This window comes from Hetaerina americana, unplaced genomic scaffold (genome assembly GCF_022747635.1).
Source record: "Hetaerina americana unplaced genomic scaffold, ioHetAmer1.1.p SCAF_44, whole genome shotgun sequence".
Classification (NCBI taxonomy): Eukaryota; Metazoa; Arthropoda; class Insecta; order Odonata; family Calopterygidae; genus Hetaerina; species Hetaerina americana.
In genome coordinates, this window is record NW_027287030.1 from 357,751 (window position 1) to 370,488 (window position 12,738).

The window sequence follows — 12,738 nt, forward strand, 5'->3', positions numbered from 1 at the left end:
CTAAAGAATTCAAATCCAGCATTTTGGTTTAATTGTTTTGAAGTTTTATACATTTTTAATTATTACTGAAATATCAGAATATTTTCATATGGTGGTTGCATGTTTAGTTTTTCATTAGAACCTTAGTATCAAGTAGATCCCTAAGGAGTTATCACAATTTACTGACTGATGGAAATGAAATTCAAATTGTTTCTTCACTGAGAAAGAGCCGGGTTGGTATCCTCATAGGATCATTGCAAGCACTTAGAAAATTAATAAATTTTTATTTGACATATTGGTCGTAATGATGTAACATTTTTTTATGGGACTTCCTTTCACGTAAACTTAGTCAAAAGATTGGTGCATATTTAGGCATTATGCGGTGGCGATAAAACTGATGAATAATAAATTATATTCTATTCAGGCAGAGGAATAGATATGGAACTATGCACATAGTTGAATATATCTCCAGGACTTGTTCCCTGGAAAAAAAATTACCTCTCAAATTATAATGCTGGGAGTAATGAAAAAGAATAAATGTAGATTACTCTTCCCACAATAGTGGTCATGGAAATTGAACCACTAAGGCAGGGGTGTAGTTAGTCACACATTACGTGATCATTTTGTGTAGTTGACACCACATTGAGAGAAATTATTTTAGTAGTTTACTTTATAATCCTGCTGATTTTCCTATTTCATTATGGTTTTGTACAATTTTTAAAATTAAGAGAACCAGTACAGTCTTTGTAGGAGTAAAAAAATGAAAATTGGGCTTCTATTAGCACATAATGTCTTTATTGTATGCCAAATGCAAACTCCACCTTGTGGAGAGAGAGGAGTATCACAACATGTCCCCAGTTGGCAGTCAATTTATGTTCATAGGGACACTATAAAAGTAGGAAGTCTTTTTAATCAAAGTGCATTCTTATTAAAAATGAGTACATCATTACTCTTTGAATCTCTTACATAGTGTTATATAATAATGTCGAAGTTCTCATTAAAAATTATTTTTTTAAACAACAGTAATCATAAATCTTCATTTTTTTTATAAATACATATAAATTACTGTCATTAAATTAATACATTTATAAAACATATCTTCGCTAACAGTTTGCACACAAGAATATAGTAGGAAGTCTTAATCACTCTACAAATTTTTTTATAACATAATATGTATCTATAGAATGCATGCATAATTTTTTCTTCTCGTGTAACAACTTTTTAGAGCTGGTGAATGGAAAACTTTCATTCTATAAAATTCATAAAATAGTTTCAAAAATATATTCATTCATTGGTCTCATTCATCATTAAAACTAGTGGGAGTATTTTTAAAAATAAAATGCGACAGTCGAGAGTATTTGGGTGCACGTTCCCTAAGCATTCATACTGGCCATTTCTTCACCCCATTCGCTTGAGCCTGGGATGTCATCTGGGCGGCAACAGGGACATAAACATCCCGTGAAACAGCAATATTTCTTGATGAGAAAGAGCACTCTCCTTTGGCAAATACAAATGTATAAAATCAAAGGGCACTGAATGCCATTTATGGCTATGTATATGTACTGCAGGGCATCATAACGAAACCACGACAACAGCAAAAACATCCAAGTGACCACCATGACAAGGAACAATTTGATGAACATCTTAAAACTGGAATGAAAATTAAAGTCCATATTAGGCCAGAGTTTGAGCGTAAGAGCATCTAAAATTAAACCATGCACATTTATCTGTCTATGTAAATAATTGGAATAGTATATCATTAATATATTTTAAGCTTAAACAAGTGAGCCAGTAGAACTCCCGTCAGTCTATGTAGAACATTAAAAAAAGTAAATTGTACAACTAAATACTAGTGAGATAATAAACAATTTATTTGCATAGTAGATGATCTAATGATGTATTCTAACCTGAATTTCATCTTTTGGTGTATGCGGCCATAGCTAGACATCTTATGGATGGTTTGTCTTGTTGTGATGAAGAAATAAATGTTGACTAGGATTGTGAAGGCAATGGCTGTTGAAAATATTGCTCTACCAAGCCAACCTGAGGAATAAAATTAGATTATTTCATATTTAGAAACATATGACACGTTTTGAATTGAAAAATCAGTACCAGAAGCCTAGTTTGGAAAACCCTTCCAAACAAATAGAGCAGTCATGACGCTTGAGTTTACTTTTTGCATTGAGAAAAAATAATTTTTTTTCTATATTATTTTTCAGACTAGATAGTCAGGTTAAAATTAAAGGATATGTTTTGACAATGCAAATAAGGTTGCATGTGAATGTTGGATGTAATAACATGTTCACAAAACAAATTCTAACCTTGAGAATGAGGAAACTATAAATGTTGGTGGGTTTATGCTATTGACTTAAAGTACTAAACTATATATTTCCCAGAGAAGACTTCTTGCATTTTTCGTAAAATTTCAATTTTGGGTGGAAGATACCATTTAGCATGAAATTTTGCAGTCAGTGAGCAAAAAAGAATGAATGAAAAACTGTATTTTATTGTTTGGGAAGGGCTCCAATAGTTCTGTGGGTAGACATTAATTTTCTGATGAGAAATAAAATTTTTAATACTAATCCTTTGCACCCAGCATTTCACCAAGTACTAATAGTAATTTCTTCCAATAAGTTAGGTTTTCCTTAGTCCTCTCCAAGCTTTGAGGACATGTATGTGGAACATTTAACAGACTAGTGTTTTTTTCTCCTAATTTGTAAAGATTCACAGCCCAGTATTTTTTAACTCTTCTGTCACACTACCTCTGTACCTTATCCAGTGAGTACAATATGCCCTCCTTCAATTTTTTCCCACACTTGTGATGAACTCTTTTATCTTTGTTCACGGACTATTCGGCATCCATGGAGCCTTATTTTATTTTTTTGTTCAAGTCAGTATGAAAACATACATACCCAGCTCAGATGAAGTTGTGGGCCGCTGGCTTCCTGGTTTGGTATCGAGGAAGAAGTGAGAAAAAGCTGCCAAACTTGTAAATACTGCTGTGCATAGAATCACGTACAAGGAATAATAGCAATACTTTCGCCCATCAGTGATTCTAATGTAAACATTGCGAGATCTGTAATTGACAGACATAATATTAGGGAGTTGCCATATTAGATTCACTATAAGTTCTTTGCACTCAAAATGTTCATAATGAATGACCAAATAATTGCGTGAAACTGACAGGGTCTGGCTTCACTTAGAGGAAGTTTTGTATAGGTATCAAATGAAATAAATGAAGTACTTTTCCACAGAATTTATCATTTGATTGATAGTTAAAAATTAATTTGTTGTTATCTAGATTTCAATTTTAATTTAAAATACGATTTAGTGGCATCGATACTTAGATGGCGATTAATTTATTATCAAGTGTGAAATTGCAATGATGTGATCTATCTTTAATTGCCAGTTCCACTCCATGCAACTCCTGAATCTTCACACAATAGATTCAAAAGTTATTCACTTTACCTAAACGTCTTCCAGACATAATATCCCATCACGTTCAGCCAAAAAAATGCTGTTGTAAGTGCTCCATAGAGAAGGATATCTGGAAAAAAAAAGATAAAATAATATGACTGAATATTGTACGTTACTTGGGTTAATTATTTATCATACTGCGTGTTTGTACTGATCATGCTGTGAGTTTTTGCATTAACCAAACATACTCCAGTGCTACCCAAATTATAACATTACATTGAGTGCATTACATGATCAATGATTCATGTAATACTTACACTAATGATAATAGGCTGCCATCCAAACCAGTGGCTCCCATAACTTAGAAAGTGATTGCGTATTGTTAAATGAAACGAAATGCTCTTGCATTATTTGCTTCTATGGAAGGAATATGCATTGCTTAGTTTTAAATATTAATTGTAACAAGTATCCAAACGATCTAATACAATTTACAAGTACAACTAAGTTTGGACTAATTTTTCTTTTGAATTGTTTACCTTCTGTTCATTGTAAAAACTTGCTTGTGAAGCATTTGACAAAAGTTTTTAATCCATTGACAAAACATACTTCAGAGATGATCTATTGAAAATTTCACAATATCTAGAATGAGTGACCCAGAGGTCATAGCCAACTTAAAGAAAATATTTTCAACCCTGTGAATATTTGAGGTTTCCCTACAAGCAGTTAGTGTTTTTAAACTGGGCATGTATTTAAGTCGTATCAAAGGGTTCACTTGCATTTAAGTCTGTATTGCTAACTATGCTTTATAAGATTAAATCTTGATTATTAATGTGTTAAGAATCATCTGTGTCAATTCAGCTTCATTAAGAATTAAATGAAAACTATTTTTATCTTAATGCAAGCTGACAATACTCCTATGCACAGCGAACCAACCACTCTTCAAGATTAAAATTTTCCTCTAAATGAATAGCCATTATTCCAGGTATTGCATTTATGGTAGAGGAGGAAGTTTAAGTAAGGAAAACTGTTAGATGAACTAAAGCAAGGAATCCCAATGCCGAAGCTAATTGGTAATAGGAATATTGGGAAACATTGCTTACAGCATTTTAAAATGCAAAAGACTTAGCTGATTGTAAAATGTATTCTAAGAACAAAATAATTTAAATATTCCCCTTACCCTACACTGCTGTGGTATCATGAGTCATTATATGCAAATGCAAAATACACAGTTTTTATCAATATATATCCAATTACCTAAACCCTTACTGAAACTCCCACTAAAATTTTCCATAACCACCTGAAAGTCTATTTTTTATTTTAGAACCTGTGTGTGTGTGTATATATATGTATTAGGTGCATACTGAAAATTTCTCATTTTGCTACCACCATCAGCATAAAAATATAATGAAATCTATCGAATCAGGCTTTATCTAAATGGAATAACTCAACTATGACACATCAGTGTGTCACAACCAATGGACTTCAATGGTTAAAGGGCATTGTCCTCTTTTAACTACATTTTAAGCAATATAATAGGGAAGGGGGATTGACAAGAAGAGAATCTCTAGATTAGCTAGGAATGTAAGCTAGTGATGATGATTTTAGATATATTCATTCGTGAAATTGACAGATCCTTGGGGAAAAAAGGGAGAGAGATAGAGCAAAATAGAAAGGACTAATAATATTAGACCACTAAAGGACAAGGAAAATACTTTGGAAAGGAACAAGTGCTTGCTGAGAAAAACAATTTGATTCTCATTGAAATGACGCTCTGATGATTAAAATTTAATCACATCATATAGTGCGTGTGTGTGTAGGTGATCAAAAATGTTCTACAATTTGTTAGTATTATTTGGAAAATTATCATAAAATCCTTTTCATCAATTTTGAAAAACCCTAATCAATTACCTTAGTTCCTACCAGGTGTTTGAAAAAAGAGGATTTTTCAGCTCCTGGCTTAGCCAATATGTACTAATTTACTAAAAAAGTTTGAGCCACTTTACTAAGTTTTAACCGTAAAGCCTAACTTTCTTTTTAAACATCTCCCTTCTCTTTTGAATTAAACAATAATCTGCCTTGGGATTTCTATAAATTGTTGTGACTCTCACTTCTTTATAGTAAGTGTCTTGAAGGAATTGAATGCATAATTAATATGGTACAAAACTACGAAGCCACACAATTTTAAGCAATAACCAATCATTCTTATTTAACCTTTAGGGACCTTACCTTATTTAAAAAAATAAGGTAAGGTCCCTTGAATGCAATAATTCATGAGAATAATGTTTTGGATAATATTGGTAAAATTTGGTATGAGATTAAAAATATAAATAAAGAAAATATTTTGGTGCTCAGTAAGCGTAAGGGAGAATGCCATAACAACATGATGCATTGAATTGAACATAACATGATGCATGTCGTGAGAATCATTACATAAAGGTATATGTTTAAGAATAATTGAAAAAATAAGTCAATAAAACATGCAGATAAGATTGTGAATACTCCTTGCTACTCTCAGTTGGAGTGGATGTGGCAGATGTGATATGCAGGCTTTATCCTTGAAAAAGTGGTCATTAGATGAAGAAATTTAGGGAATTGCCTAATTTATTCAATATGAGCGATGGGAAGTAAAGTCAATGTATTATATAGAATAATATATGCAAGAATTGGAGATGTATGGGGAAATCAGAAATAGTTGATCCACACAAAGGTTTGCAACCATTGCTATTTGCTATTAAATTTGCTATTAAACACAAAAATTGGAGATGAAAATACAACTTATGACTCTTATCAGCCATGGGCACAAAAGCAGTAGTCACATAGTCATTTGCTCCCCATTTCATTTGTTCACACTTTACTTTGATGTATTCACTTTCAACATAAAATTAATCCTTGGATGGTTTGTCTGATAATGGCTACAACCTGACCAATAGCGGAAATTATTTATTGCACAAGCTAGAGAACAATTTATCACTCACAAATTTAAAACTTGATGGTATTATTTTGTATGGCATAAAAAAATCAGTTTTTTTTATATCTGGATAATACAGATCATAGAAGCATGGTTTTACAAATGAGAGGATATTCAAAGGAACTGATCAGAAAATCTTAATAGCCTTAGTTGGATGTTTTTCCTTGGTTAAGTTGCCTTTTTTTTGGTGACATTAGTTACTTAATCATCAGCTACTTTATTATTCGATTTCATATGAGTGATTTTCATTAATTCAAAAATGTTTAGATAATGAAAAACTTTCCCAAAAACATTGTGCTTCGGTAAGATGATGATTCAAACTTAAAATATATGTACGTGTGACAGAAAAAGTAGGGTATATCTTGTAATTCCGTTATTCTCAGATTATTATAAAATGAGTTCATTGATAAAACACACGCTGAACTATCATACATAGATAATAAGCTCTACACTAAATAAGTAAACTTTGTTTTTCCGTAAATTCAATATAGCGCTTGTTAGCTGTTTGTTTCGTCTAGGCGTCGAGTAAATATGTTCTTCGATGACCAGTTTATATGTATGTATCGCATTTTACTTTTGCGTCTTTATGATTTGCGTTTGTTACTGTTTACCTTAACAACCCACTGACGAACCACATTAGGAAGAAATCGAAAGTATTTCAAAATTTTATCAACTCTGAACATTAAACTTAAGGTAATTGTACTTAGGTCTCTTGCGAAGGAAAATATTAATTACGAAAATGCACGTTTTTGTCTTTGTAGTCGACTAGGGAAGACATAAAAGCGGCGAGACCCACGCCGATTATCAATATAAACATTACAATTAAGAGTGCTTGCTTCGCCCGTTAACGTTATCCTCCCGTATCGTGGTCTTGTCCTCCCATTGAACTCTCCGCTTCCGTATTCACTATCCGACGCGAACCCTTCAGCGCTAACTCACCGGCTGCCAGAAAGCTGACATGCTGTGCAAATCCTTGGAATATCTTCACGCAGTTTGCGGCATAAGCGACGATCAAGGATACGCTTATCGACGAGATGATGTTACCGGCGAGGTCTCGCAACTGCGGCATAACGAAATGCGCGACTGCAACCACAAGCAGACAGGCTATAGCTAAGGCATGCAGCATCGGGTCCACCACCATCCTCAGGACGAAGTCCGCGCTACCCCACCTCCCGACGGCCCCCCATCCCCCTTCCTGGTCCCCATCCGGTGCGCATAAAGCTGCAAACAACACCTCGTTTCCGGTCGTCTGCCTCACTTTGTCCATGCAATACGTCCCGGGCTCGAAATCGTAGAACCTCTTCGGAGGTTTGTCCTCCTCGTCGTAGTCGTCCCATATGTCGTGATTTTCGTGAACGTGAGGGGGGAGAGTGAAGTGTCTCAGGCGACCGTCAGGGAGGAGGGCCAACTCGTCTTGGGAACCGGCGTATTGGTATACCGGCCAAGGGGGATGTGCCCCACACTTGATCATGCCGTATATCACCTCGATCCTTGCACCACCCTTAGCCGGGACATTTGCCTCGCCCTTCTCACTCGTGAACACTGGTTCCCAAGGCGCCGTGTCGTTGTCGGCGTCCATGCATCTCGCTGGCGCCTTGGGTTGGGCCACTAATAATTCGTCCGCGCCACAGCACTTATGGACCACCACTGGAATTTGAACGGCCTCCTTTTCGTGCTGTATAATGGCTTCCGGTGAAGATCCCACCCCCCCGCCTTCGTCGGTCATAGGAATCGAAGCTGGCAGCAACGCCATTGTCACAACGGCTGCCAGTGCTAACGCCCCCGTACTCCTTGCCATAACGATCCTTCCGTCTTCCCATTCATTCAATCAGCCACGCGCCCGTCACCGTCGCACTGCCCAGACAGCTCGCTCTCTCTCTGCTCACCGTCTCGTCGGAGGGTGTGATGATTCGTGGAAGTGCATTACGAATGGGAAAGTATAGAAACACGCCGCCCTCGCAACGGATCTGCGTCACTCATGTGCGGAGGTCGCCTGCGGACGCCGATGAAAATGGTTGTGTGTGTGTGGGTTTTTTCTCAATGCTGCGCCGAGGGCGCTAGTGTATCTTTTTTTTCTTGCCCCATGCTGCCTGTAACCTACTGCCATCTGGCGGTTGACCGCGGAACTGGGTGGTTTGTGTTGGGGGGGGGGGGGGGGGGAAGGACTAAGGGGTTTCCGCATAATCCTATTAGAGATTCGGCGACGGAAACTTGTTTTGTTTTTGTAATTGGTATTAGGGATCATGTATAAATGCACGAATAACCGCGTGCCCTTCTCAGTCATCCATTCCCTAAAGAAAACATCGTCTTTTATATATGAACATCATTGTTGGTGTTGTACTCATACTTTACGCTAATTTTAATATCGTGATCATTGTTAGTGCTCTGCTGGAAAACCTAATTAATTCTACGCTTAGTTTAATAATGATTACTCAGCAGTTATCGACCGACATTTTTTTGTGAAGAGTTAGTATTCTGTAGCAGTTGACATTGTTTTCAAGAATCCGGATAAATTGCCACGCGTCGTTAAAATATTTGGATGTTTTTAATTGGCCGTGCTGTATTTTTGAAACAAAATATTCTTCCCAGACCCAAGCAGCGATTCATACGTCTGGTCAAAGTGATCATCTACGGGCAGGAAATGGGTAATGTTTAGTTTAGTAGTGGCGCGTGCTGTAATGTATTGACTATTTGATTGCCTGATGAATTTCTGTGCCATTTAAATCATTTAGGAACCGGATGCCAATTGCCTGCACTTATTCGCGCTGAATTGCGCCAATCTGCGTTGCGCAAACAACCCATAACTATCGCTAACAATAAGTTCTGCGGTAACGTGAGCCGTCGTTTAGAGGACAATAAGCAAACGGTCACTTTTTCTCATTCGAAAGATGGTACTTGTTTACCAGCGGTGTGCTTCCCTTGAATTTAATTATCCGGGCGCTCTTTGTGTACTATATGCCACTAGTGTTTATTGTAATGTCGGAATTCAGGCTGTGTTTTGTTAGAAGAGGCAAAATACCTTGCCGTCGTACGATTATATAGTCTGCATCCATTCAAAGCCTACCTTAATCAGTAGAAAACCTATGATAATAATTCGCCGAGTTAGTTTAACTTAAACTGTCTTTTCCACCATTAGTTTGCATTGCTTTAAGATTAGTGATGTAAGGAATACTTACCATTGTCTTACTAAGGCTCCGCGACTCCTATGATATACATACGTATAAAGCCTCCGCGTATACGCGTAAAGCCTCCGCTATGGTGTGTGGCAGGGAGTGGTTACCGCAGTTGTATTAACCTTTGACAAAAAATGCCTTTCCCATCAAGCGCGGCAGACAGCTAAATTCCGATCCTTAATCGTTCGTGGGAATAATGTCATCTTAAATCCATCCGTTCTACACTTAGTCTCTCTAATTATATTGACATGATCTCTCCTTCCGTAGTACGATGGGTCTAATATTACATTTTCAACATCATCGCATAAGACACACCCAATTTATGCAAAAGATTTAATGTGCAATTTTACCTCCGCTCCGTGAGTGATTCCCCGACTAGCTACTTTAATATTTCGGAAACGCTACCGAGTTTATCATTACAACGATTTACAAATCGAACTCCACTACGCTGCACGCTATCCAATTCGGCAATCAAACAAACTTAATGATGATCCCATGTACAAGGAGCATACTACCTTGATCAAAAAGTTCCCGGAATAACCACCGTGAAGCTCGCCGCCTGAGTTGAACATATTGACAACGCCGTTCTTGAGTTCCTCTTCGGTTTCGAAACGTGGTCCACCGAGCCGCTGTTTCAAGTGCAAGAAGAGGAAGTAGTCGCTAGGTGCAAGGTCAGGACTGCACGGTGGGTGGTCAAAGAGTTCCCAACGAAAATCTTGAGTTTTCTTATTGGTTTTGGCAGCAGTGTTTGGGTACCCACCTTGGACACAATTTGTGGTATCCGAGGTTTTCCGTGACAATATTGTAGACAGTAGAACGTCCAAGTTGAGGAAATTGTTCAGCCAGGCCATTCATCGCCAATCGACGATCACATCGCAGTTTTTGTTCCACCTGCGAAACAATTTCATCGGTCAGAATACTGGGCCTGCCACTTCGCTCTTCGTCATGGACATTTGTTCGTCCATTTTTAAAGTCACGGCACCATGGTTTAACCTTTCCTTAACTCATAACTGTAGGTCCATAAACTGGGCATAACTCCCGATGAATTTCAGCAGCCGACAATCCTTTTGCATACAAGAATCATACTACCTTGAACAAAAAGTTCCCGGAATAACCGCCGTGTGGCGCTCCCATCGTTCCGATTTGAGTTCTGTTTTTTTTGTTAAATTGGTACATCTGTTGTTGATATTCCCTTTAAATCTTAGTGTCATAACTTGACATTTGCAAAAGTTACGTAGCCAAGAGTACATCTATCTCTGTGTGTGTTGGCGATTTTTTACAATTTCAGAAATGGATTTAAATTTGCAACAACGAACTTGTATTAAATTTTGCGTAAAAAACGGATTTAGTGGCGCACGGACGTTGGAAATGTTGGAAAAGTGTTTCGGCAACGATTCTCTAAAAAAAACGGTCGTTTACCAGTGGCACGAGCGGTTCAGAAGTGGTCGTGAGTCAATCGAAGATGATGAACGCAGTGGCAGACCATCGACATCGAAAGTCGGTGAAAAAATTGATAAAGTAAAAGAAATGTTGGTCAATAACCGCAAATTAACCATCAGAGAAATAGCGGAGGACTTGAACATTGCCTATGGATCCGCCCAAGACATTGTGGTTAATGATTTGGGTTTCCGTCGTGTAGCAGCAAAGTTGGTTCCAAAAGACCTCAATTTCATGCAAAAAATAGACCGTGTTGACGTCGCAAAAGACATGATTTGCGAGGCTGAATCCGATCCCACATTCATCAAAAGGATCATTACTGGAGACGAGACGTGGGTTTATGAGTACGACACGCAATCCAGACATCAGGCAAGTGAATGGCGTTCACCAAATGAGCCGAGACCAAAAAAACCACGTCGTTTTCAGTCAAAAAAGAAGGCAATGCTGACGGTTTTCATGGATTACAACGGTGTAGTGCATCATGAATTTTTGCCAGAAGGCCAGACAGTAAACAAAGAGTATTATTTGGGCGTTATGAGACGTTTGCGTGAAGCAATTCGCCGAAAGAGACCAGAAATGTGGGCAGAAAACTCGTGGATTTTGCACCATGATAACGCACCGTCGCACAGTGCTATCATTATTCGTAATTTTTTGACGAAAAATGCAACAAATACCATCCAACAGCCACCGAATTCACCTGATTTGGCTCCCTGTGACTTCTTTCTGTTCAATCGAGTTAAAAAACCATTACGGGGAACGCGTTTTAGCAGCCGAGAGGAAGTAATGGAAAAATCGCAGGAAGCACTGATGGACATACCGAAAACCGACCGTAACTTTTGCAAATGTCAAGTTATGACACTAAGATTTAAAGGGAATATCAACAACAGATGTACCAATTTAACAAAAAAAAACAGAACTCAAATCGGAACGATGGGAGCGCCACACGGTGGTTATTCCGGGAACTTTTTGATCAAGGTAGTATTCCAAATGAGTCATAAATAGCGAAAGATAGCATTGTTCTTTAGCCTACTCGTCATTCCCCCAATACTCTTTTAATAAATTCTAATTTTTTGTTAGATTGTCCACATACCTGTATCCCTCCCCCATGTTTCATCCAAGAGAGGTCGTGAATGAAAGTAACGGCTAAGTATTTAATTGAGGTTATAATTACTTTTTCGGTATTCCTAAGGCTTTCGTGCCCATTCCAAAAATTCATCACTACGTACTTTTTAAAGTTAAATTCGAATTGCCAAGTGTCGAACGAGCGTTGTATTGGAAGATTGTGCATTTTGCAAACAAATGTAATAGGAGTGAGGTGAATGATTTTTGCACTTTGTAAATGCTGCAATTCAATGAACATTAGCGGATGACTTCGTTAAAAGTTACTTTCGCGATATTTCTCGCAGTCGTATGACTCATGCTGCATTGTTCGTTCTTCCCTGCAGATTTTTATGCATTTCTGTGTGTGTAATCAGAGTGACATGGTAGCTCAGTATGTATAGTGTTTTAGACTACTAAGCGGAGGTCCCGGGTTCGATTCCAGGGCACACCTCTCCATGCATCGTCAGATTTAGCCAAGCTGTGTGATTTTTCGAGTACCAGATCTTACTGGGAAACCATAGGTGGAATGGAACTGGCCCCCCTTATCCTGTCGATGTGTGAATTTCACTTACAATATTACAGTATTGTAGAGTATGAGGCGAGCTCTCTACCCTCACCTGTCGACCCAACTTTCGGGCTAATTACTGTGGTTTATCGGAGGAG

General features: G+C 37.8%; 2 protein-coding genes across 2 annotated transcripts in view; one reads left to right on the forward strand and one right to left on the reverse strand.

The window, feature by feature from the left end:
- The window catches only part of LOC139692903 (RNA helicase aquarius), a 134,172-nt gene that overhangs the window by 7,507 nt on the left and 113,927 nt on the right, over positions 1-12,738 (forward strand). The gene's annotated exons all lie outside the window — the stretch shown is intronic.
- mthl5 (G-protein coupled receptor Mth-like 5) lies at positions 758-8,354 on the reverse strand. The gene is made up of 5 exons (XM_071591221.1): positions 7,304-8,354; positions 3,448-3,526; positions 2,892-3,055; positions 1,887-2,022; positions 758-1,629 (listed from the first exon to the last, which is right to left on the reverse strand). Exons 1-5 carry the CDS (start codon positions 8,160-8,162, stop codon positions 1,353-1,355), a joined length of 1,515 nt encoding a protein of 504 aa, XP_071447322.1. The 5' UTR covers positions 8,163-8,354; the 3' UTR covers positions 758-1,352.

Coding starts and splice junctions, on each gene's coding strand:
- mthl5 (XM_071591221.1), bottom strand. CDS start 8,162: ATGGCAAGGAGTACGGGGGCGTTAGCACTGGCAGCCGTTGTGACAATG. Junction 3,056..3,447: donor TATGTCTGGAAGACGTTTAG/GTAAAGTGAATA, acceptor TGTCAATTACAG/ATCTCGCAATGTTTACATTA. Junction 1,630..1,886: donor CACCAAAAGATGAAATTCAG/GTTAGAATACAT, acceptor TTTTCATTCCAG/TTTTAAGATGTTCATCAAAT.